At 44.0% G+C, this 24302-nt stretch overlaps 3 protein-coding genes across 13 annotated transcripts in view; 2 read left to right on the top strand and 1 right to left on the bottom strand.

Annotated features, from left to right (window-relative positions):
- Positions 1-3220: 3220 nt before the first annotated feature.
- LOC149304925 (dnaJ homolog subfamily C member 8) lies at positions 3221-15133 on the bottom strand. Its single transcript, XM_089478546.1, has 9 exons — positions 15029-15133; positions 13948-14049; positions 12375-12431; positions 11076-11142; positions 10787-10881; positions 8990-9061; positions 7355-7446; positions 4403-4478; positions 3221-3968 (listed from the first exon to the last, which is right to left on the bottom strand). Exons 1-9 carry the CDS (start codon positions 15095-15097, stop codon positions 3846-3848), a joined length of 753 nt encoding a protein of 250 aa, XP_089334672.1. The 5' UTR covers positions 15098-15133; the 3' UTR covers positions 3221-3845.
- Positions 15134-16399: 1266 nt separating this feature from the next.
- On the top strand, positions 16400-18542 carry LOC149304924 (uncharacterized). Its single transcript, XM_089478811.1, has 3 exons — positions 16400-16549; positions 16663-16748; positions 18289-18542. The coding sequence occupies exons 1-3, from the start codon at positions 16445-16447 to the stop codon at positions 18428-18430; spliced, it is 333 nt and encodes a 110-aa protein (XP_089334937.1). The 5' UTR covers positions 16400-16444; the 3' UTR covers positions 18431-18542.
- A 1821-nt stretch (positions 18543-20363) lies between these two features.
- LOC149304923 (heterogeneous nuclear ribonucleoprotein R) overlaps positions 20364-24302 on the top strand; it is a 37164-nt gene continuing 33225 nt past the window's right edge. For 4 of the 11 annotated variants that reach the window (XR_016271905.1, XR_016271904.1, XM_089479393.1 and 1 more), the window contains exon 1: positions 20364-20464. Coding sequence is in view for 4 of the 11 variants with exons in the window: in XM_089479393.1 (XP_089335519.1) it covers positions 20390-20464 (75 nt within the window). In the remaining 7 variants the exon portion in view is untranslated. Of the gene's footprint in view, positions 20465-23037; positions 23118-24302 lie in introns of those variants that run through there. The other 7 variants (XM_089479400.1, XM_089479401.1, XM_089479396.1 and 4 more) reach the window with 4 other exon arrangements.

The following is a 24302-nucleotide window of genomic DNA, read 5'->3' as shown; positions in this document are numbered from 1 at the left end:
GTTACTGTTAGGAGGTTCTTTCTAATGTTTTGGAAGAACCACTTTCCCTGCAGCTTGAATCCACTGCTCCGTGTCAGTCTGTGGAGCAGCAGAAAATGAGCTTGCTTGACCTTCAATAAGACATGCCTTCAAAGGTTTAAACATGGTTATTGTCACCTCTTAACTTTCTCTTCTCCAGGCTAAACATATCCAGCTCCCTAAGCTGCCTGTCATAGGGCATGGTTACCAGGTCAGCCCATTTATCCACATTCAAGTCATGAATTGTGCAGAGGGTGGGCTGAGAGGTCAACCTGAATCTTGAGGGATGGAGGATGAACCACAACACAGGATAGATTTCAAAATTTTATTTTGTTTTATTTATTCTATTTTATTGCACTTATATCTCACCTTTCTCCAAAAAACTGGATCCAAGGTGGCTTACAACAATTTTAAAAATCCCAACTAAAATATCCAACTAAAATGAAGGGTCTGGAAACCATGCCCTATGAGGAATGACTTAAGGAGCTGTGTCAGAACAAAAAACCCACCAGTCTTCGTCAATGTAACCAATGGTGAGAGATTAGGGAATTGCAATTCAACAGCTCTTCAAAGGTCACACAATTCCCATCCATGGCCTAAGACAGCTTTCCCCAAACTGATGCCTTCCAATGTATTGGACTACAAGTTGGCTAGGTATATTAGGAGTTTGTAGTCTAATTTGGGGGGCACCAAATGAAAGAGGGATGCTTAATATTACCCAGTTTGTTTGGCTGACTCAAACTGGGAATTTCTAGCTCATAAGGTAAGGCTCCTCAACCGTGAGGTCCTAAGACATGCTGTTAGATTGTTCCAATGTTATTCTTCAGCGTGTGGTTTTAGCTACATTCAAAAGCATCAGTAGCACTGGTTTAATGACAAAATGATTGTGTCTAGTTGCTATTGCTTTCTTCTAAAATCCGAAGCTGTTCCATGTATAATATACCTACAGCAGAATTTTGCTTAAAGCATATAGCTGCAAATAAAAGTGGAAAAGGGTAGACAGGGAAGGGGAAGAAAATGGGAAACTGTAATTAAATATTGGTTTTAAAAAACAGGGAGAAGGGTTGCAAATTTTGCAAATTACCTGTGATTCTGGGAAGTGGTAACTGCCTGACCTTTATTAGGCAAACTGCTTGCTAACCGTCTAGGAAAGACATTTGATATTCCATCACTGCAAGGTAACAGGGACTTACTCTCTGACTTTTTACTCCCAACAAAGGTAAAACAAGATCAATTTGTCTATCATAGGCAAGTTCTTACAATATCTAAACTTACCTGCAGATATGATAGTGAAAAGGTTTCTTGAGTGAATCACTGCATAGCGCTCTGCCTACAGAGTGGTTTGCAATCTTGCATATGGTAAAGAGGGCCTAGATCTCATTAAACCCGGAGATTAGTGGTTCTCATTGCTCCATAGGATTGCATCAGTTTTTAGTATCATGACCAATGATCTGAGGGAGAGAAATTGTCCCTATAAGGGAACCAGCCCTGGCGCAAGGCAAGAGTGTAATCTGTCCTGGAAGCACTGACCCCCTCTTTATTCTCTCATCCATCCAGCCTTTAGTATGAACACAAACAGTTTAGCTTGCTGGAATTTTGTAAATTTTTTGGTATTGTTTTCCTTTGCTTCATCTTTTGGATTCTTTGTTACTTGCCCATAATTTTTACCCTCGACATATCCACAGGTCACATCAAAATCCATAATTTTGGCCCCAAAACCTGCCCTCAATTTATACGTGACATTGACATAGTCGAGAACATACAGTAATCATCATTGGGTTATATGAAGTGATCCTTAAATGGCTCAGCAGTTTCATTTCAACAGCTCTCCTGACAGTAGAAAACACAACTAGTTCCTCAAAATTATAGCAGAGTTGAGTTTTGCAATTCTAGTCAGTTCATGTCCCACAACTTGAGAAACTTCAACTTGCTACAAAAAAGACAGGAAACTGTCTCTTTATATAGCAGCTTCATTTCTCTTTGAATCATGCTGCTCGTCTTTCTGTAGCAGATCAAGAATGTCCATATGGCAATGCTAGCAGAAATTATTTTATTGTATTTATTTATATCCCGCCTTTCCCATGTCAAAGGTGGAGTTATGCTCCTTTGCCTATTGAGGATATCGTAAAACAGATATGATGAGATGGCATTTGCCACTGCAATCTAGATCCAGTTCACATAAGGCTTCCACAGATTAGTTAACTGGACAGTACAGTCACTTTGACACTGCTCCTTATGCTGCTATGTAGCATTTTCCTCCTTCCTTGGATATTAATCCTGAATTTTGCAGTTATACAGCATATATTCATTATAACCTCATATACATTAATCAATCCCTTGAAACGTGAATGCCAAAGAAAAGATCGCTAGGATCAACTAGACATAGTTTGATTTAAAAATTTGTCACATACAATCCAAGCTCTCCACTGCTTTTGACCAAGACTATGGTAAAGCAACTCCCTATAGTTCCATTCTAAGATGTGAATGGAATCAAGGCAGAAAAACTATTTGCAACTAAGATTTATGCTCAACCACATGTCCACACTCAGGAATAATAAGAAGCAACACAGACAACAATCACAGTTGGTTCCCTATCACATAGACATGACATATGACAGCATACATGTGGCTTGTTGATATTAACAGAATATTAACATTCCCAGTGCAAGAGAACAGCATGGAGTAGTTTATAAGTTAATTTTCTAGCTTCTTCTACATTTGCTTTACAAAAGCAAATTACTTCCTACAATGCTATGACATGTTAGTGAGTAACTGAATTAGCTGTTCATTCCCAACACGCCACACTCCATATGTACAAATTCTTCTTATGTGTTGAACTGTCCTCTAGCATTCTATTTTTGCTTTGATCCTGGACTAGCAGCTGTCTTTACAGACAAGAACCTAACATGCAAGAGGCATTTGGAAATCAGGGCTGGGACAGGAACACTTACTCCAGCATACTGGATTTCTTTCACATGGTGAAAGTAGCTTTAAAGGAACATCTATAGAGCTGCCATTTCAGAATTTGAAAATACAGCTAAGCATCTGTCAGAGCTCTGCTAATCTAGTAAAAGATCTCATGTAGTTTATCAGGGTAGCTGAAAGGCTGAAATGCCAAGGCAACATATATGTAGGACATAAAAGACTACAAACAGGCCTATCTTCCATTTGTGAAGTAAATGAAAATCACCAGCAAAGGGTATTGGATAAAAATTTATTTATTTTACATACAGAACATTGCCACTAAGACTATCCAATGCAGGAATTTTTAAATTATTTACAGAGCGGGTCTAATAAGCCAGTGACCCCAATGCAAATCATGGAATCCAGGAGCTACCAACAGACAATAAGAGCCAAGGGATAATTTCAGCTTCATGTAGCCAAGTTGAGTCCAACAAGACATCTTCATTCCAGCTCCAATTCTCACTACTGAGAAGTGGAAATAGATACAAAGGAGAAATTGGCAACTGTCCTAGATGAGCAGAGGAGGAGCCAGGCAACATTTTAAACATCTGCCTTAGAGATGGTTATTTCTACAGTTTTAGGGACTTGATGACAATATGAACAGCGACATCCTTGGATTACAGAACATTAAATTACAGGGATTACAAGTAAATGTGATGTTGGTGTCTTCCAAAATTAGCCACAGGTTCTAAGAACAGTCAGTTTGGCTCTGGACAACACACCACACATCATGAACCTCAGGCAGAGGACAGAAAATACTTTGACCAAGATTCAATCATACTAAAAATAAAGATCCTACTTGAAAAGCAAGAAGCTAAACCTGGTGATACAGGAGTGTCCGCAGCAGCCTAAAAGAAACAGGCTCATTCACGCTGCTCCATCTTGACTTTGGGGGGTCTCAAAAAGGTTCTGTTTTTCTTTTCTTTCTTTCCTTTTGTGTTTGCTTGGAAGTTCCTCCAGCTATCCACACGTCCATCCCGACTCTCCTAGATATGAGGAACATGAGAAGAAAACTGTTCAAGAGCAGCTAAAGAGTTGTAACTTTCATTTCCTAACAATATCCTACTATTAATTTTTGAAAAGTGTTGGACTCCATGATCTATAGTAACTCAAGATTTATATATCCCATCATCTCTTATTAGCTCCAGTATACAATTGGATTCATCCCTTTAACATTTGGCATTTAACTGTTTCACCACCAGCTATTGATTTTGCTCTCAAAATGGTGGAATTTGTGGTTCAAACCTGAAGTTTGCTGCTCTTTGGCAAAACAAAATCAGGGATTGTGTCTATGTGTTAAGTAAAAAAATCACTTTCATGCAAGCTCTACTGAGTTCAGTGAGACTAGAAGGTAAGTGTATTTTAAGATTAGACATGTGTAGTTCTGACAAAACATCCCAATATGTACAGGAACAGTTACCTCAAAGTTCTTTTGCCACTCTCGTTCTCGCTTTGCTTTCTCTTGAGCCTCTATTTCTTCTTCTCGCTGACGCTTCCTACAGCAGAAGCCAGGAAAGAAAGTTAGCATCCCTTACTCCTATATGGGATCAGGGCAAAGACTAAACTAATGGTCTGATTTGGTAGGGGTGAGTGGGTTGGATAGGCTGAATTAAAGGTAAAGGAGTTGGAAGACAGATGATTGTGAGAAAAGTTTTTTCTAACAAACAGGATCCTGGGCCCATAAAAATGCAGCATTCAGAGCTTCTCACTGGGTACAAGAATAATCGTGTGTTCAAAGCAACAGGAAGGCAGTAATAACAAGAAAGACCAAGACTGGCCTCTGGTGTTCCAAAATGGAAGCTGTGACGTGAACTCAAATAACTTGAACTATCTCTTACTAATACTACAGTTGGGTGTCCACATTTTCAGGTTTAACATTCGTGGTTTTGATCATTCACAAGTTTGCTATTGCCCAACCATGCCTACCCACTCCCAAAGATGGAGGCCGGTGTGTGAATAGCATACAATAACCTCCCACTTCAGGAGTGTGGACAGAACAAAGGACTGCAGCCTCCATTCCACTCTTCAGTTCAAAAATCTGGGCAGGAAGTATCTGGGGATTCTTCTTTTTGCCCCTCCCAAAGGAAGAAACTCTTGGATGGTGGGCTCACTTGGCTTTCTAAGGAGCAAAGAGAAAGGAAAGGGATTTAACTTCCCTCCTTCCAAAGGCAGAAACTACCAGCCATGGGATTTTACCTTTGGGAGCAGGGAAAGCATAGAATCGTAGAGTTGGAAGAGACCACAATGGCCATCCAGTTCAACCCCATTCTGCCATGCATGAAATCTCAATCAAAGCAACCCCAACAGATGGCCATCCAGCCTCTGTTTAAAGACCTCCAGGGAAGGAGATTCCACTACACTCCAAGGGAGTTTGTTCCACTGTCAAACAGCCCTTACTGTCAGGAAGTTCCTCCTCATGTTGAGGTGGAATCTCTTTTCCTGGAGCTTGCATCCATTGTTCCGGGTCCTAGTCTCTGGAGCAGCAGAAAATAAGCTTGTTCCCTCCTCAATATGACATCCCTTCAAATATTTAAACAGGGCGATCATATCACTTCCTAACCTTCTCTTCTCCAGGCTAAACATCCCCAGCTCCCTAAGTCATTCCTCATAGGTCATGGTTTCTAGACCCTTCACCATTTTAGTCGCCTTCCTTTGGACATGCTCCAGTTTCTCCACATCCTTTTTGAATTGTGGTGCCAAGAACTGGACACAATATTCCAGGTGAGGGCAGTCGACCCAGGATTTTAAGAACAATCCAGGATTTTAGGGTCAATTTGGGGGCATAAATTTAACTTCCAAAGACAGAAACCATGGCAGCCATGGGATTTTGCCTTTGGAAGGAGGAAAGGGAAAAGAAAAGGGTTTAACTATTTTTTCCTCCCAAAGGCAAAATCCCACAGCTGGTGCAGTTTCTGCCTTTGGAAGGAGGAAAATTAACCCCCTTTCTTTCCCCTTCTCTAAAAGGAGAAGGGTAAGGGGGAAAAAGGGGGCTTAACTTTGTTCATACCAAAGGCTAAATCCCATGGATGGCAGGGTAGTTCTACCTATGGAAAGAGGGAAGCTAATTCTCCTCTGAAAGGCAGAATCGCACGGCTGGTGGGGTTTCTGCCTTTGGAAAGGGATTCTCACCCACCCTCTGGATTTTTCACCCACCATCAGTGAGCCTGCCAGCAAACAGCTTTTGCCTTTGGAAGGAAAGAGTACAAGTGCTGCAGCAGCATTTCAAATATGCATGTGCTCATTTATTCCAAAAGCAAAAGCAAGAGACTGGCATTAAAAATCAAAAGTTATGGTTCAGTTATTCATGGTTTTCTCACTTTCATGGGGTGCTCTGTCCCTAACTCCAACAAATGTGAAGGGCCAAATGTACTTTTTTCTTATCATTTTATTTCCCCCCAATATAATCAACTAAAATACTCTAGGATCTATTTAAAATATATTACAACTCACTAAGGTAATTTATTTAGTATGTACAAATCTCTTTTTCCCCCTCTGTACCTCAAAATATATGGTGAAGAGGACAAAATACTAATTTTGGACTCTGAATGTGCATGTTAAAATCCCTGCTAAATTATCAGTTTAGTAAGCTCCTCAAGGCATAAATTTATTCTTTAATGTAAGTTATGCCATGCAGACAACATGGCAGTTTAAAGGGGAAAAAAGATTGTTGCACAGTCTTAAACACAGGGGTATAAATTAAAATATATTGTGAACAGCAAGGTCAAATGGAAGAGGTCTATGTCTGTGACAATGTTATACAATGGTTAAATTCTATTAATACAGTTGACACTCATCAACATAAATAATTAGAGATCACAATATTTAGCCAATATCAAACCGCTCTACTAGAGTAGAGCCACTGAGTCAAAGGAATTTCCCTAAGTGCTAACACACCATTTATCGAATAATTGAATGGGTCTACTCTAATAGAGATTAATACTTGACTTTTTCATAATTAATATAACACAAGCTTCCAAGATTTGCTGCCACCCATTACTGCTGTTGTGGGAGATCACACTACTGTACTTACCTTGTATACACTCAATGTACAAACGGCTGCTCATTGCCATTGGGCTTCACTGTTTATTACTTCACAGTAAATAGGTAAACTATGCAGCATATTCTTTAAATACACTGAAGTGTGTGTGTCTATGGATCAAGATGTCACAAATCAGACAAACTGGGCTCTACATCACAAAATCTTACCACAACAAAACCTGTTCATCTTTTTTAGGAATTAAAAGAATTTCCCTGCATTATTAGCTGCAACAGACGAAGCATAGCTGTCACTCTAGAAGTCTCTCTTTTGGCGTTGCTAGGCGGCTATTTTGAGTACTACCAGCTTTAAAAAACGAGAGCCAAACATTCTAACCTTTCATGCATTTCTTTTGCTTCTCTCTCTTTCCTTTTAATTTCAAGTTCTGCGAAGAGTTTCATCGTCTGCTTGTATACAGCTTGTTTGAACTATAAGAAATAAAAGTTTAGTCACAACATTAAGACCCAGTTGCGACTTAAAATGTCAATTCACTAGCCTTAACTTCTGAGCTTGAACAAGTCAAAAGCTACAGACTCTCCCCACCCTGTACAAAAGGATACAAGACATGATACAACACAACAATCATGAGAAAAGGATAGAACTTGGAATATTATACTCTGCTATTACAGTCAGCCCTTGGTATCTGCGGACGGCAAGGCCAAGTAGTCCCCAATGGTGGCGTATGCTGCCATTGGAGGAAAAGGGATGGGTAGGTGGGCTGTGTGGAAGGGGGATCGACATAGGACTCCCAGGGGGGCTGACTGGAGGGCAGTGGTGAGCACAGGGAGGGGGAGCCCCGTCCTCTGTGTTCCTCTTAGGGTGACAGTACACCCTGGAAGTCACCTCCCTGCTCCTCTTCACTCTCCAGTGGCGGTGGCAGCCTGCAGGGTCCCCCTACTGGCAGAAGGCTCCTCAGAAGAGAGGAAGGGATGGCAGCCTCACTGCCGCCTCCCTTGGTAACTCCCTCCTCCGTCTCCTACTGGTCTTTTCCGCCGAGGATGGCCTTCTTGCTTTCCAGCCAAAGGTGCCACGCACTTCAGAAGATCAGGAGGAGGCAGAGGAGGGGGGTCACCAAGGGAGGCGACAGGCAGAGATGCAATCCTTCCTTCTTCCATTCTCCCTTCCAAGGAGCCTTCTGTTGAGATGGGGACCCATGAGGTCACTGCTGTTGCTGCTGGAGAGTGAGGAAGAGCAGAGAGGTGGCTTCCAGGAAACACTGTCACCCGGAAGGGAATACAGAGGTCAGGGCTCCCCCGCCCCACACTCTGCCTTCCCGTCAGCTAGCTGGGAGTCCTATGCTGACCCCCCCTCCACACAGCCCACCCACCCATCCCTTTGTCCTCAGTGGTGGCACAGCCTCAGGCACACACTGCCACTGGGGAGAAGGGAACTTGAGCATCCATGGATTTTGGTATGGAGGGGTTAGAACAGATCCCCCACAGATACCAAGGGTGGACTGTACTTCATGACATGACTAGCATATCCTTGAGCAGCCTTTCAAATATTCACACCAATAACCATACAAATTGCTACAATCACAGTAAAATATAGGGAATCTTAGTAGACAGCAGAAAAAGGACAACAACAACAAAAACAGGAGAGGGAATGAAAACTTTACAATCATATTTAGATATCTGGAATAGTCTATTGCTGCTCACTAAAATACTCTAGGATCTATTTAAAATACAATTAAACAAACCCGGAATAGCATCAGTTCAAAAGACAAAGGAAAGGCAACTGTGGGGTACTAGGCCTGCTGCTGAGCTTTATGCTGCAAGAGGGACTGGCACCCCTATAAATCTCAAGACTTCTGTTCCCCAGCATGAGAGGAAGGGTTGTGGAACAGTTCCCATCAAGCCAGAGAAATTCCAAAATATGGACTGATCCCAAATCACACAGAAATGGTGCATGTGCCAGGCCAAGTATACTCCAACTTTGCAAACAAAGCTGTGCCCTGGTAGGTCAACTTACTACTTCTGGATCATCCTCTTCTATGTTGATTGGCTTGCCTTCCTTCTTTAATTGTTTCTTTTTCTCTTTTGCCTAAAAAGTATCACAGGTAAGAAACAAGAACCTCACAAAATATAAGGGCTTTCGGGACTGCTCAGATTGATATAGCCTCCAATTCATTCAACAGGCATAGGATTTGTCGATATAGACTCTGCTATAACAGATATTGAGCAAAATCTTGTCTGGTCTGTTTACTTGTTAGTATTAAAACATGTGTGTGTGTGTGTGTGTGTGTGTGTGTGTATATATATTAAAAACACACTTCATTATGAATTATTTGACTTGTTTCAAGATGTGTATCAGGGTGGAAATTATGTGGGGATCCTAATGCTGGACTACAATTTCCAGCATTCCTCACCACTGACTAGGACTGCAAAGGTTAATGCACACTGTAATCCAACAATATCAGGAGGACCATGATTTCCACTTGAGAGAGAGAGAGAGAGAGAGAGAGAGAAAGAAAGAAAGAAAGAAAGAAAGAAAGATCTATTTTTATTCTGAATAGAAAGGGACTAAGGAAGCAATCTGAAACCCAACTACCTGGGATAAATTTATTTGAATTCAATAACACTTTCTGCTGAATACACACATATATAATTTATACTATAACACCACCTGCCTCCATATATATGTCATAGTACAAACATGTTTCACCCAACAGACTAAAGTTCACCTTACGCAAAACACCTGTTGGTCTTGTCTGTTCACTGATCTGCAGGGACTGGGGCTGCAGCTACATAGAGAACTAATGGCTGCCAGCTCCTGCCCCAACCAATGTCCCTGTTCTGTGAGACCCTAGGAAGACCAATTCAGTAAACAGGCCAGTTTCCAGGTACCAGATAGTATCCCCACCTTTAGGATCAATAAAAACATATGCAGACTAGGGAACATTAGGACAATCATGGAGGATTTTACAAGACTTGAAAATATGACACCATTCTAGACCACTCACTAAGCTTTTCACTTTTCGCAACCATGAAGTTCAAACAGCCAGAAAGTCTTGTAGCATTTAATTTTGACTAAACAGCAAAAAAGTGAATAATGTTGTCTAGTCCAGTGCCTCTTAAGCTATCAAATGTGGGGACCATCAAGGTTTTATTCTCACTGTACCAGGGACTGGTACCATGTATGTGTCCATTGGATACAACTCTTTCTTTCTAAACAACTCTCCAGAAACTAGCACTGGTTTACAGACCATCACTTTGAATAGTACTAGACAAATAATGTTCCTTCTGGGGGGGAAAAGCAGCGTAAAGACAATATAATCTAGAAAAACTGAAATCACAGACATAAGAGAACATTCAAATAACTGAACATGATTCATATCAAGCTTTTATCTAGGATGATATATGCAAGAAATTAGAATAAAATAAAGTCATTTCCCCCCCATACAGTTTAAAGGAGAAAGCTTCTAAATGAATTTGAATAGTCAATTAAATTACAATAGGGTGTTCATAGGGACAAAGGAAAAATCTTCAACAGATCTAAACAGATAATTGGTATTCATCAAATTTTAAACATTACAACAGAGATCAACTGCAGAGATCAACTTTTAAATTTAGCTTATCTACCTTATTCTTGAATATGAAATACTATTTACTGTCACAGTAGAACTTCAACAGACTTATAGCTGAATAAAATGTAGGAATGCTGTGTTATAACTTGAGCTAAAATGAGCAAACATTGAACCTCTCAGCATATATAATAACTGATTTCCCTCTCAGATGAGACTGTGGCTGTCACAAACATGGTACTTACAATGTGTTCCACATATTCCTTTCCAGCCTGTATCACATCTAAGGCCCTCTTCTTTTGTTCCTGGTCCAGCAACAACTTGTATGCTTTGTCGACAGCTGACAAACCAAACATTAATATCAGCATGTACACATAGCTTCAAGTCTACATGGTTTAAGTCACCAAAAAACATAAAACCAATTATAGAGACATAACAGAGTAACAATATGCATCACTTCCCAATTCAAAGATCAAAACAAGCCACACATCAGTAGCATCTGGAACTCTGAGTACAGCAAAATCAGGAAGGTACCTTCAAATGCCTTTTGTGCTCTTTCAGGATCATCTTGGTTTTTGTCAGGATGCACCAATATGGATAACTGTAACATATAATAAGTACAACTTCATCAAAACTTATGGTAATTTCTCAAGTGTACATCTTTTGAGTATACTTTATTAATAAAATCACATCATGCTTTCCCTGGGTTTCCAGCCTTCCTTAGCCACAGCAAACCAGCTTCTACTCTAACTCTTAATGGAGAGCTCCGTGGACCTATATACTAAACTTGTTACAAAACTTGCTCAGGGCAAACTAATTTCCTGCAGAGCATAACATTTTACTCTTCTATGATATTTACTGAAATCTTGAACCCATGGTGGCCCAGGCTGGACCACTATGGACCACCCTGAAACCCAGCTTTAAATATTCAAGGTACTGAAACCACAAAGTACTGATCCCTCAAATCAGAGACATTTGGGCATGTCCCAACAAAATAGTACGTCTATAATCTGTAATAATAAAAGAGAATGGATATATCTGTCTCTGACACAGCTCAAAGACCACAAAACTCTTCCAAAGTTCAAAAAGAAGGAAATAATAGAGTTATCACCTGGAACATAGTGGGAGATGAGTGAAGAAAGGCTCAATGAGGATGTGGGGAAGAAACATACAGAAAGAAGATCAGAGGTAGGGATAGACACTAAGGGATCTAACCCAGGTGAAACTGTACTTCTCCTAGTTAAAATACATTGTCTTCATATAGTAGTTTTCCTAAATTAGTTAATTTATTTATTAATTCAATTTATACCCCATCTTTCTCCTGGAATGGGATCCAAGGTGGCTAAACTGCCTCACATTCAGTATTTCAAGATTAAGATTCTGATGAATATCCTGCACCATCATCTTCAAACTACAGATAGAGAACTGAGGCAGAGTATCAGTCTAAGTCTAAGGCAGAAAAGATATTTGAAGTGGGGACTAGCTCACTTGTATATCATGCTCTTAACTAATACAGTAGCTCACTAATAAGTATGGACCATTCATCAAACTGAACATAAAACATTTAGCTAGAATACATTTCAACACTGTAGAAATGTGTACCATTGTGAAGTTTATATTCAGGGAAAACAAAACCTAGCTTCTTTTAGAAATTTCTCAGCTTCAACTACGTATGTAGAAGGGTTTTTCTGAAATCACCATCTGCCATACGTTATTTGACATCCATGCTGAAACAATAAGCCATAATCTTGTTTTCTCTCCCCACAGTAGTATAATGTTCTCCTGTAGGACCCAACGTGTTAGTAAATCACAAACAACACTACAGTCACATACCTGACGGAATCTTTTCTTTATCTCTTCATCTGTAACCTCAGGATCCAACTGTAACACCTGCATGGGGCCACAAGAGCCATAATCATAAGCAACTCGAGTTCAGGCCCTCTCTATATCACTGCAACTACACAGAAACCAAAATCCCATACACTTTTAGCAGAGTTTAAATATACACTCTTGCTCCCTGGACTATGCGACTAATTAGCAACAAGTCAAAAGCAAAGGAGATGTGACAGTGTCTGCTGAAAAACTGGTTGCACTAGGGACCACACTTAGGTACCCTATAAGAAAACACAACCACTTCTGTAAGTACAGTATTTTATGGCAACATAGTGAGTGACTTAACAGGACTCTGGCCTTAATGCTCTCCAGCAGTAACGTAACAGTGGAGATGTAATAAGAAGTCACTGTCGAAACCTCACACTCTTCTCCAGGCCTATATCTTTGCTCATTAAACTGGATCTAAAATGCCATCCTTTGTGCTCAGCTGTACCCTTTGTGAAGGTATGATGGAAATAATAAAGTAATAAATAATAACAATAAAGTATTTATTTATATTCTACCTCTTCCCCTTTGGGAATTGAGGCGGGTAACAACAGAGGTTAATACAATACAAAATAATCAAACAAAACAAAACCCTGAATCCCCACAACCCTCACCCTCCCTCCCTGAATAAAACTACCACGATAAAACCATATATAAATATAGATCACAATAACAAGTTAAAATCAATGAACACATGGCAACAGTGGTGAGATTTAATTAGAGAATCTGACCTGTTCTAGTTTGGACAAAGGTCAGTCTGGGAAGGCCTGCTGGAAAAGAATTGTTATCGCCTTTTTGAAAGCCTCAAGGCAGGTTATTTAATGAGTCTCTTCTGGCAGGTCATTCCAGATTTTTGGAGCGGCAATTGAGAAGGTCCTCTGGGAAGTCATCACCAGTCTTGTTTTCCTTGACTGCAGTAAATTCTTCCCAGAGGACTTGAGTGCGCGGGAAGGATTCTATGGGAGGAGGCATTCCTCCAAGTAAGCTGGACCCATGTAGGGCTTTATAGGTAATAACCAACACCTTGTATTGTGCCCAGAAACTGATAGGTAGCCAGTGTAAAGATTTTAAGATAGGTGTAATTCGGTCAAACCTGGATTTTCCTGTGACCAGTCTAGCTGCCATATTTTGTACCGGTTGAAGCTTCCGAGTGTAGTACAAGGGTTGCTCCATGAAGAGCGCACTGCAGAAAACAAGATGCGAGGTTACCAGCACATGTACAACTGTTTCTAGGTCCCGTTGTTCCTGGTGGGGTCACAGCGGAGCCTAGAAACGGTTGTACATGCGCTGCTAACCTCTCACCTCGATTTTTGCAATGTGCTCTATGTGAGGATAACCATAAACCACACAATTAACAAGGTATGGTTAAATGAGTAATTAAATCTTTTCCTCTGGATAACAAGTAAAGTTTGTCAATAAATGAGCTTGGATTAACAGGATAAGCACCGTACGCTTATATTTTAAATGATACACGAATAACCAAGAGGTCTGAGAGAACTGCAGTGGCAGGACTACTGCGTGGACTCACCTCAAACGGATTCAGATTGAAGTAAGACGCCCCAGGCCTAGTAAGCCTCTCAATCTGATTTTTGGAAGTTAAAACAGAATCTCGTTTCTCTATTTGTTTCACCTGCAGAGACACAGCATCGGTAATAATTAGAGATGTGTATTACTAAATTATAAGGGTGAAGAATAGCAACTCAACAACATACATACAAGCTCTCTCAATCTCACTGCAAACCATGAGGAGACACTTTGCTCTACTTCTTCCATTTCCCCCCCCCCCTTTTCTCTTCTTAATTGTGCAACTTGAGGACGTGGTCCAGCTACATGAAATAGCAATACAAGCTAATAGGTTAGGTCCGGGAAACACCTTTGGGATGGTGAGCTGTAAACGCTTAAATAAGGATGGGTAAAGTGCTGGCTGTTCATAAGGAAGCCATGCTGAAGTGCCTTCAATTTACATTTATCACTTCCGCACTAAACCAATGGGAGTCGAGGCTAACGCTGGCCCCGTACAGACAGGCCAAAATAAAGCTGCTTGGGATCACTTTGGAGGTGCGCTGTTTAAATGACGCATGCGTCCTAAGAGTCCGGAAGCCATGTCAAAGCCATGCTTCAGTCTTAAGGACTGGAACATGGCATTGGTGCGACTTCCCAGGGAGTTTCATGGCTCAGCGGAGGCTGGAACCTGGATCGCCCCATTCTGCACCTGCTGATAACCACTAGGCCACACTGCTCTGTTTAAACCCGGGAGGCTCGTTTCCAATGGCTGTGCTCCTTCCTCCCAAGGCCATTCCCAACATCCTTGCCATGTTCTAGGTCCAAAACACACCGCAGGGATAATCTAGGCTCAGTGCCAAGGGACCATGGGGGTTGTAGTTTATTGTGCCACCAGAGCTCCCTGGCAGAGAAGGCTTGAAGGAGGTACGAAACTACATTTCCCAGAGTCCCTTCGCCACAGTCGAAAGAGCCCGGGGCCCGTCGGCTGCGACCGCAGCCGGCCTCAACGTCCCGAAAGAAGCTGAAGGGGGAAACAAGGGGCGGACAAAGGGAAAGGGGTCTCGGGAAAGAAGGAGGACGAAGGGAGAGCGCGGGCTGCCAGCTACCTCCGTATAGAACGTGAGGAACGCCTCCTCCGCCCCGACGCCCGACTCTCGCTCGCCCGGAGCCGCCATCTCTCTCCCGTCACGTGACCCCCCCCAGCGCGCCACTCTCACGTGACGCGGACGCCCACTTCCGCTAGCGCCCGCGCCACGTGACCCACCGCCTTAAGGGAAGCGACCGGAAGGCCTGCGAACAGCCTTCTGGGAAATGTAGGCCTGTAGTCCCTTGACCCTGGCAAGACACAGCTGTAGTCCAAAGGCACAAATATAGAGGTCCAAAAAGCCCGCTGAGGAAATAATCCTGATTGAGGCCGCTTTAATTGCCAGGGAATCCTGGGAACTGTAGTTTATTGTTGTGGCGCCAGAGCGCGCTCTCTCTCTCTCTCTCTCTGAAAAATGTCTTTTACAGAGTATTCCACATATAATATGTAATAAATCACATTAATTATCCATTTGTAATTGCTTTATCTGAATCTTGTTCATATTAAACTGCAAACTCATACCCCTGGCCTCCATCTAGCATGCGGCCTCCCTCTCTTCCTGCCTCCCTCCCTCCCTCCCCTGCATTATTGTCTTTTCCATTGGGCTGTGCCTTCTCATGGTGTGTCCCAAGCATGGCAGCCTCAGGCTGGCCTTCTTGGCTTTTCCAGAGAGAGTTCTGCTTGATCTGCTGCTCTAGGGCCCATTTGTTTGTCACTTTGGCCATCCATCCATGGGATCCTCCTCGGCACTCTTTTCCCCCAGCCCCGCATCGCATGTGCGCATTGCCATGGGCAAGTTCACAACGACATTTGTCCCTCCATGTTGGCTAGGCTTAGGACACAAGACTCTTGTGAAGATGGAAAAACCGCAAATAACAAAAACACACCATGTTTTAAACCTGAGAGGACACCTCTCTAGGAATCTCTAGGTCCTCCAGGGCAACTCTGTGGTCAACGTCCGACAGACACAAACACTGACCATAGAGTTGCCACTGGAGGAGCTACAATGGTCTATTAGAATATTCTCTCTAGGAATCTCTAGGCCTTTCAGTTGACCATAGAGTTGCACTGGAGGACCTAGAGATTCCTAGAGAGGAACATATAAGTCAAAGCCGTGAATATGGAGGGAGGAGTGTACAATCCCCGCAGCAGGTTTCCCCCTCATTGGCGACACTGCCTGGTTCTGGCAGTTCTCTGGCCAAGGCTCCCCCGGAAGGCCCTCTCTAACAGCTGCCAATCTAACACCAGAAGCCCAGAGCCTTTCCTTCTCTTCGCCCTTTCTCTATGGTTTCATCGCCCCGCCCCCTCGCCTTTAATTGGACGCCGTCGACTGGCGCAGCTGCTTCCTCTGCTCCGATTGGCTCTCCCTTCCCCGCGTGACCCGGAAGCCGTCCTTGCTCTGGGCCAGGCTTCCTGCCAAGCCTGGCCAAGGACAGTCATGGCTGCGGTGGGTTCCGTCCTGAGGAGCGGCTTGCGAGGAGCCCTGGCTTTCCCTCAGCAGCACCAGCAGCGGGCCTGGGCCTCCAGTGGGGGCTCGGACCAGGTAGGGAGCGCGGGGCTGCGGGCGGACGGAGGGAGGGAAGGAAGGCGGGGCGGGCCTGGGTCCGCGCTGCTGTCCCGCTCCATCCTCTTGTCCTTCTTTCCCTTCTGCTCCAGTTCTCGAGTGGCAAAAGCGGAGCGATCCGTGAGGCTGGCGGCGCCTTTGGCAAGAAGGAAGCGGCCGATGAGGAGCGCTACTTCAGGTGGGTCTCCCCTGCGCCTGAGAGGAGCCCCAAAGACACTGCGAAGAGCCCTTGCCCTGCCTTGGCTCAGCGCTAGGGAACCCTATTGTCGCTTATGAGAGAGAGAGGGCTGAGCGCCTCGCTAAACTACACTTCCCAGAATCCCCTAGTATTCAGCCACCGCAGTTAAAGCGGCATCAAACTGGGTTATTTCTGCAGCGTGTCTTGCTCTCTTGCGACTATGAAAGCCCCTGGTTCCAACCCCATAAGTGGCTTTTTAACAACCCATGTCCTGGGCTATTCAGTTCTCCATTTGTGATACAGCAAGGATAGTGTTGGCTAACGTTGGTGGAGTCGCAAAGACGAAACATAGGGAACACATGCAGCGCATGTTGCGCCATTAAAGCGTTTGCACCAACGCTTCAGGAGAAATATGCCCCAAAGGCTTGCATGTTAATAATAAAAGAGGGCCTGCCTTCTTCTTTACAGCTTGGAAAGAAATGACGCGGCAGGAGAAGAGGGAAATGGGGCAATTCAAGCAGCAAGTGTTAGTGACCTGGTTTTTATGGCGACCGGGTTTAGTCTATTGCCCCTGGATGTCCCATGACTGGCTGGGATGGGAACAGATGGAAGACTCTGCTTCCTTTCCCCTTCGCAGCACGGCAGTGGATGGAGACAGAGGAAAAGATATAGGCTAGAGATGGTTTTGTTGTGGGTTTTTCAGGCTCTGTGGCCATGCTCTAGAAGGGTTTCTTCCTGACGTTTCGCCAGCATCTGTGGCTTTGGCATCTTCAGAGAATGCTTGCCTGGAAAAAGTGGGTCTATCTATCTATACACACACACACACATATATATACTGTGTGAGCCTTTCCCAGCAGATAATGATCACCAATTAGCATTCATTAATCCTTTTTGGCATTAGCCTCCCTGCCTGAGGCCAGCCATCAGCACAAAGCAGGCAAATCACTCCTGCATTCCCAGCTCACACAGTATATATACACCCATTTTAAGAGGCCAGAAGCTGAGCCAAAGCTGCACTCCAGTCCTTAGCACTGGAGTGTGGCTTTGGCATGGCTTCTGGCCTCTTAGGACGCATGCAGCATTTAAACAGCATACCTCCAAAGTGACCCAAAGCAGCTTTATTTTGGCCTGTCTGCATGGGCTCAATGTGACTAGCCCAAGGTCATGATCTCTCAGACCTCAATCCAATTACTAGTCCCAGCTAGAGTAGACTCATTAAGCAGATTGTGAAATTATAAAATCTAGCATTGACACAGTGGGTCTGGTCTAGATCCATATAGCAAATCTAGGCCTCAGTTTGCATTAAAAAGCAGGGCTGTTGTGACAATCAAGTGTGAGGGAGAAAACAGAGAATAATTTACATTGCGGTGAGCTTCCTAGCAATAGGATTTTAAAAAAATGTACAAAATAAACTGAACAAGGAAAAATTATAATTATAAAACTTGAATGTATAGCCACTTGCTAGTGCTTTTTTTGATGTTTGAGATTTAATAATGAACTATAGAAACCTGTTTTATTAACTGATGTCTTGGTGTTATAGGAAATTACAGCAGGAACAGTTGGCACAGATGAAAAAACACCATGAAGAGGAAATACATCATCATAAGAAAGAAATTGAGCGCCTGCAGAAGGAAATTGAGCGTCATAAATCAAAGATTAAAAAGTTTAGCGACGATGATTAAGTAGCAGAATCCTTAACCAATGTGATATATGCCTGGCATTGTTCTGGAAATGTTGTTGAACATACAGATTCTTGCTCTTAACGTGCTCTGAAATAAATGGTTCACTCTCTTACCTAGTCACTGTGTTCACTATAAAATATCATGACATATATAGCTACGATTATATATTATAGAGCAGCGATGGCAAGCTTTCTCAGCCTCAGAGGATGGAAATGGAAATCCCCCTCCGACAAAGCTTGCCCCATGATAGTTTCACTTTAGGGCCGCCAGGAATCGGTGCTTGGAAGGGAAGGAGGATGCTCTGGGCCCGTGAGTTGAAAACAACTTGGAGGCACACAACAACAACAACAACAACACCAAGCATAACAAAGCATAGAAGGCACAGCACAAGAACAAAGCGAGCCAGCAGTTTGAGTGTGCGACTCTGAGCACCAGGGCTCAAATCCCAGTTCAGCCGTGAAACTCACTGGGAGACCTTGGGCAAGTCACACTCTCTCAGCCTCAGAGAGAAGCAATAGCAAACCTCCTTACAAGAAACTCAACCATGAACCCACTGAAAGGCAAGTCACATTCTCTCAGCCTCAGAGGAAGGCAATGGGGGGGGGGGAAATCCCCTCTGAAGAAATCATGCCAAGAAAAACCCATGATAGATTCACATAAAGGTCACCATAGGTTAGAAAGGACTTGGAGGGACACACCAAATATGGGAACTTGAGCATGTTACACTCGCTCAACCTCAGAGGAAGGCAATGGCAAACCTCATCTGAAGAAATCTTGCCACGAAAACCCCATGGTTTAGGTTTAACCTAAGTCAGTTTAACAAGTCGGAAACCCACAACAGTTAGAGACAACCACCCTCTGCGTTCCTTCCCCCTGAAGGGAAAGGGTTTGCTAGAGCAGTGGCATCCAACACTGGGTTGCCCTTGGGACTCTCCTTCCCTCCCTGGCATGGCTTTAGACACATGTAAAGCCACCCAAGCCAAGCAGGAAGGAAAGAGTGCCCTGGGGTTCTCCTGTCGTCCATCCCTTGGTTCAGAGTCTTCTCCCATCGCCGGGAAGAAGCAAGGAGGCACCCCAACGCCATCCCCTCTGCCTTGAGACCTCCAGAAAGGCCAGGCTTCTGACCAGAAGGCCCCCACATGGGCCCTCCTTGTTGGGAGCAAGGAGCTGGGCCTGGTCTCTGCTTCATGTGGCCACCGCATGCCCTCAGAGAGTGGTTCACCCAAGGTCTGCCAGTGGGTTTTGGGGCTCTGTGGCCATGTTCGAGGAGAGTTTCTTCCTGACGTTTCGCCAGCATCTGTGGCTATGGGCATCTTCAGAGAATGCTGGCATGGAAGTGAGTGGGGGCTATATATATATATATATAGTGTGACCTGGAAAGGGAGGAGTGCCATACACATCCTGCTCCCTTCTTCAACTGCAGAAAGACAAAGATGTAATACATGCTCCTCTCTGTATCTCAAGCGTCAGTCCAAAGCACACTGCAGAAACCAAACCAGCCTGAGGCGCTAGGGAATCCTGGGAACTGTAGTTTATTGTGACGCCAGAGCTCTCTGGCAAAGAGAGGCCTAAATGCCTCCGAAACTACACTTCCCACAATTCCTTCTGAATGGCAAACGGAGGCAATCTAATCCAGGAACCGCTTTAGAGATGAAGAGCCGAGAAAGGCGCCGCGGAGAACCGGAAGCTGCCCTTCGGAGAGAGACAGAGGCGCTCGCGCGCGCGCGGACTCCTCCTCGGAGGGCCGGCCGCGCCAGGGCCTTTCCGCGCTCCTGATTGGCCACGCGCTCCCTGTCGCCGATTGGCCGACGAAGCCTCCCTCTAGCCCCGCCTCCCTGCGCCGATTGGGGCTTCCGGCCGCCTGTCCGAAACGCCGCGCGCGGATTGGTCCTCCGGGTCCCAGTCCCTGGAAACAGTTCCGGGAAACCCCTCTGGTTGCCGGGGTCGCTCTCGCCTTCCATGAGGGGAGGAAGAGGAGGAGCGCGCGCCATTTCCAGCCGCTTCCCTGAGACGCTCCGCGCCGGCTCCGCTCCGGTAGGTCTGGCCAGGAGACGCTCGGCTCAGCCGCCGGGGAGAGAGGAAGAGAGAGAGAGGCCCAGGAGGGGGGTCGGGGAGCCCTTTGTGCCCGCCTCCCGCTGGCGAGGCTCCTGGCCGGGGAAGGCCCGCTGGCGCGCCGCTGGGCCTGGAGCAGAGGGGCGGCCCTGGTCCTTTTGTTTCCCGCCCTGGGCCTAGGCCTCGGACCGCGATCCAGTAGCACCTCCCCAGCGGGCCTTTCGTCGCGGGTTGAGCCCTGGTTTCAAGCCTCTTTCGGCCGAACGTGCGGGATTTGATTTGTTTCCAAGTCTAGGGCTGCATCCACACTGGAGGGTTAAACCGGTTTGGAACCGCTTTAACTTGTTGTCTGGCTCACTGCTATGGAATTCTGGGAGTTGAAGTTTGTTGTGGGCCCAGAGCGGAGCGGAGCTCCGCTCTGGGCCCACAACAAACTTCAACTCCCAGAATTCCATAGCTTTAGAGCCAGACAAAGTTAAAACGGTGCCAAACCGGTTTAACCCTCCAGTGTGGATGCAGCCCTAGATCTTTTCTTCCTTCTTGATTTGCTTTAGAAAGGCAAACAAGGGCTGCCGCATCCGCTCTCTTCCCCACAGCAAACTCCCGCTCCCAGAATTCCATAGCCTTGAGCCAGAAAGGGTTAAAAGCGGTGCCAAACCAGGTTATTTATTGCTCCAGTGTGGATGCAGACAAGGTTTTTAAGTACCTTATATTTTTAACAAGTCGTTCCCCTGTTTCAAGTAACCATTGACTTAAGGCTACCGAATGCATTTTTCCATAGTCCTGACAACGTTGTACAACTACGATGTTGTTAGTGTGGGTTTGTGTCGTGCGAGTTGTGGCTCACTCACAGCCACTGGAGCTGTTGACAGCTGTTGCTATACGAAGATGGAGGTGTTTCAGAAGAGTGGCTTCTTCCCTGGAACAGCCTTGCAGTTGCCTTCATACATTATAGCATAGCCCTTGTGGTTCATAGGCTGCCTAATCGTTTTTCTACATCAAAGGCCCCATACAGACAAGCCAAAATAAAGCTGCTTGGGGTCACTTTGGAGGTATGCTGTTTAAATAATGCATGTGTCCTAAGAGTCCGGAAGCCGCACCAAAACTGTGTTCCATTCCTTAGGACTGGATTGTGTCTTTGGTGCGGCTTCCAGACTCTTAGGACACATGCATTGTTTCAACAGCATACAGTACTTCCAAAGTGACCCCAAGCAGCTTTATTTTGGCCTGTCTGTATGGGGCCAAAGTTTACTTTCTCCTTGGGCTTTATGTGAAACCATGTCATTGGTGAGAATCTTTTATGGAACGCTGTAATATTGACCCTAGTTTGTAAAACCTTTTGTCATCTGGGTTTGTGCAAAACTTGTACAATATCTTTCTACTGTTGTATCCATTGGTAGCCGTTTTCAGTGACACATTCTAGTATTGGACCACGCATCATCGTTTGGATGTTTCGATAGGGTTGTGTCAGTCCTGTTGGAACTGTATTTGAATGCTTTAACTTCTGGGTATTACATCTTTACTTCAGAATAATAGATACACAAAGAGACACACCATTTTTTCCTGCTGTCAGATATACATTTCCAGTGCTGAAACGGAATTGCCTCTATGTGCTTCTATGTTTAGCCGTTTTAATATTATCGATGCAATTTTAAGACATTATATTGTAGTAGGCAACTTGCTAGGCATGAAATGGAAACACTAAAACGTAATACGCTTCCTATTACTTGTTATGCCTCAGGTCAGGACTTCGTTCATTTAGGCATAGCTAAGTAGTGTCTGAAAGCAACGGAGTTGGTTAGTGAGGATGATACTTACAACTATAATCCAAGATAAGCATCTTTGTGAGTAAGGCTTACTGAAAACTGTGATACTTTTTAATAATGGATTTGCTTATCTTTGTCCTTAATGTCGCCATACATATGTAACCAGGCACCCTATTCTTTCACAGGAACAGGGCACTTGGGATACCCAGCAGCATTGATACCAATAACTAAAGGTAGATCTGTTTGGTACCCGTCCCAAGTAGGTAGAAAGGTTTATAGGAGAAGTCAAGTTATCCTCAATAGCAGGTTTGGAACTGTAATGGACATCAGCGCAAGAGAAAAAAGGAAGAGAGAGACATGAATGGTTAACAGTGCATAACATTAAGTGAGGTGGGGTTCCATATCTCTGGATCAGAGGGTCCTCACTGGCCCATAGAGGTTTATCTCTGGATCACAGAGGGTCCTCACTGGCCCATAGAGGTTTATCTCTGGATCACAGAGGGTCCTCACTGGCCCATAGAGGTTTATCTCTGGATCACAGAGGGTCCTCACTGGCCCATAGAGGTTTATTTCTGGATCACAGAGGGTCCTCACTGGCCCATAGAGGTTTATTTCTGGATCACAGAGGGTCCTCACTGGCCCATAGAGGTTTATTTCTGGATCACAGAGGGTCCTCACTGGCCCATAGAGGTTTTCTTCCCCTCTTCCAAGCCAGTATTGTTGTTGGTATGAGGAGTGGCTTCAAGGGCCAGTCCTTCCCTTTCACGTGTTTCTTCCTGTCTCTAACAGGATGAAGAGTGGCTTGGGAAGCAAGTGTAACTCAAGTCAGTGAATGGATGAACTGCTTTTCCAAGCACTGGCTGAGTCAGGTACACTGTTGTCTCTGTGATCAGTGAGTATGTGGGGGGAAGGCTTCTCCTCTGGTGCCATCTGATCCTCCAGATGGGAGCCTTAACTTTCCCAATCCAGCCATAGGCCAAATAGCATACTTCTGCACATGCAAAATACAAAAATATGTGTGTATTCAAGAAATTCTTCACTAATAGCTTCCCAGCTTCTCCCCTCAAAGCAGCGTTTCCCTTACATAGAGTACCTCTCTAGCTTTCCTCCCTCCAAATGCCATGTATTAAAACAGTGGAGCTGATTGTTCACACTTCAAACATGGGTTAGTGTAGCAAACAGATGTCACTATAGGATTGAAAAGGGGCATAAGAGTGTAAACAGAACAAGTACGGTACCCTTAGAAGAGATGGTGACTAGGATGGCAAATAATGCAGCACATCATAGTACATTGATGACTTTGCGCAAGCAAAAAGTAAGTATTAGAAATGAGCAAAGTAAAAAAAGTAAATGAGGAAAAGCAGAAATACTGGTTCTGTTATACTAAAACATACATTTTTTGTCATCCAAAAGTGTATATATACAACTTGTAAGAAACTATTTGGATGTTAACTGTCTCTTTCAGTCAAAATATTGAGGACTAGGATAATAGCATATTTGGATATAAAGTTTAACTCACCATTGAAAATACTGAACTCTGGTTCAGTTGTGCAGTAATATAATACAAACTATATGGCATGTTATTTGTGAACAAAATTAACCATGCTTAAACAATCCTTTAATTAGTATCAGTTTTTAAAAGGTTAACTTCTACATCTGACGTTCATTTTTATTATCATGGTCTTCAAGAAATTTGAGATTTGCATAAAGTGGCATGAATCCCTAAAGACAAAAGTGCATCTTGCATTTGAATGCTGTCTATGTGTGGAGCATGCACAAGAATTACTATTATTTAGGCCTGTACACTATCTTATATACAGATTATTGAGTGAATTAAGCCTCTCCTTTAAAAAGAATTTCATTAATTCCAAAGAGAGGAATGTTTTATGAAAGCCCCCCCCCCCCCCCCCCCCAAAATATCTGCCTTTGAAAAGAAGGTGGGGAAAAAGACTTAATTTGTTGTGGCCTAAAACTAGATCCTGCCTGGTTTTGGAAGCTAAGCAGGGTCAGCCTTGGTTAGTACTTTAGTGGGAGACTCCCAACAAAGATCAGGT

Source organism: Sceloporus occidentalis, unplaced genomic scaffold (assembly GCF_023333645.1).
Source record: "Sceloporus occidentalis isolate IW3139 unplaced genomic scaffold, rSceOcc1.0.p SCAF_13, whole genome shotgun sequence".
NCBI classification, from domain to species: Eukaryota; Metazoa; Chordata; class Lepidosauria; order Squamata; family Phrynosomatidae; genus Sceloporus; species Sceloporus occidentalis.
The sequence above is the reverse complement of the archived record's forward strand: the minus strand, read 5'-3'. Positions and strand labels throughout refer to the sequence as shown.

What these genes read in the sequence shown, in the direction of transcription:
- LOC149304924 (XM_089478811.1), top strand. Translation starts at nt 16,445, where the DNA reads ATGGCTGCGGTGGGTTCCGTCCTGAGGAGCGGCTTGCGAGGAGCCCTG. An exon ending in CCAGTGGGGGCTCGGACCAG is followed by an intron (nt 16,550 to 16,662) that starts GTAGGGAGCGCG and finishes CTTCTGCTCCAG; the next exon opens with TTCTCGAGTGGCAAAAGCGG. An exon ending in GATGAGGAGCGCTACTTCAG is followed by an intron (nt 16,749 to 18,288) that starts GTGGGTCTCCCC and finishes TTGGTGTTATAG; the next exon opens with GAAATTACAGCAGGAACAGT.
- LOC149304925 (XM_089478546.1), bottom strand. Translation starts at nt 15,097, where the DNA reads ATGGCGGCTCCGGGCGAGCGAGAGTCGGGCGTCGGGGCGGAGGAGGCG. An exon ending in TCCTCACGTTCTATACGGAG is followed by an intron (nt 14,050 to 15,028) that starts GTAGCTGGCAGC and finishes GTGTCTCTGCAG; the next exon opens with GTGAAACAAATAGAGAAACG. An exon ending in TCAATCTGAATCCGTTTGAG is followed by an intron (nt 12,432 to 13,947) that starts GTGAGTCCACGC and finishes GGCCCCATGCAG; the next exon opens with GTGTTACAGTTGGATCCTGA.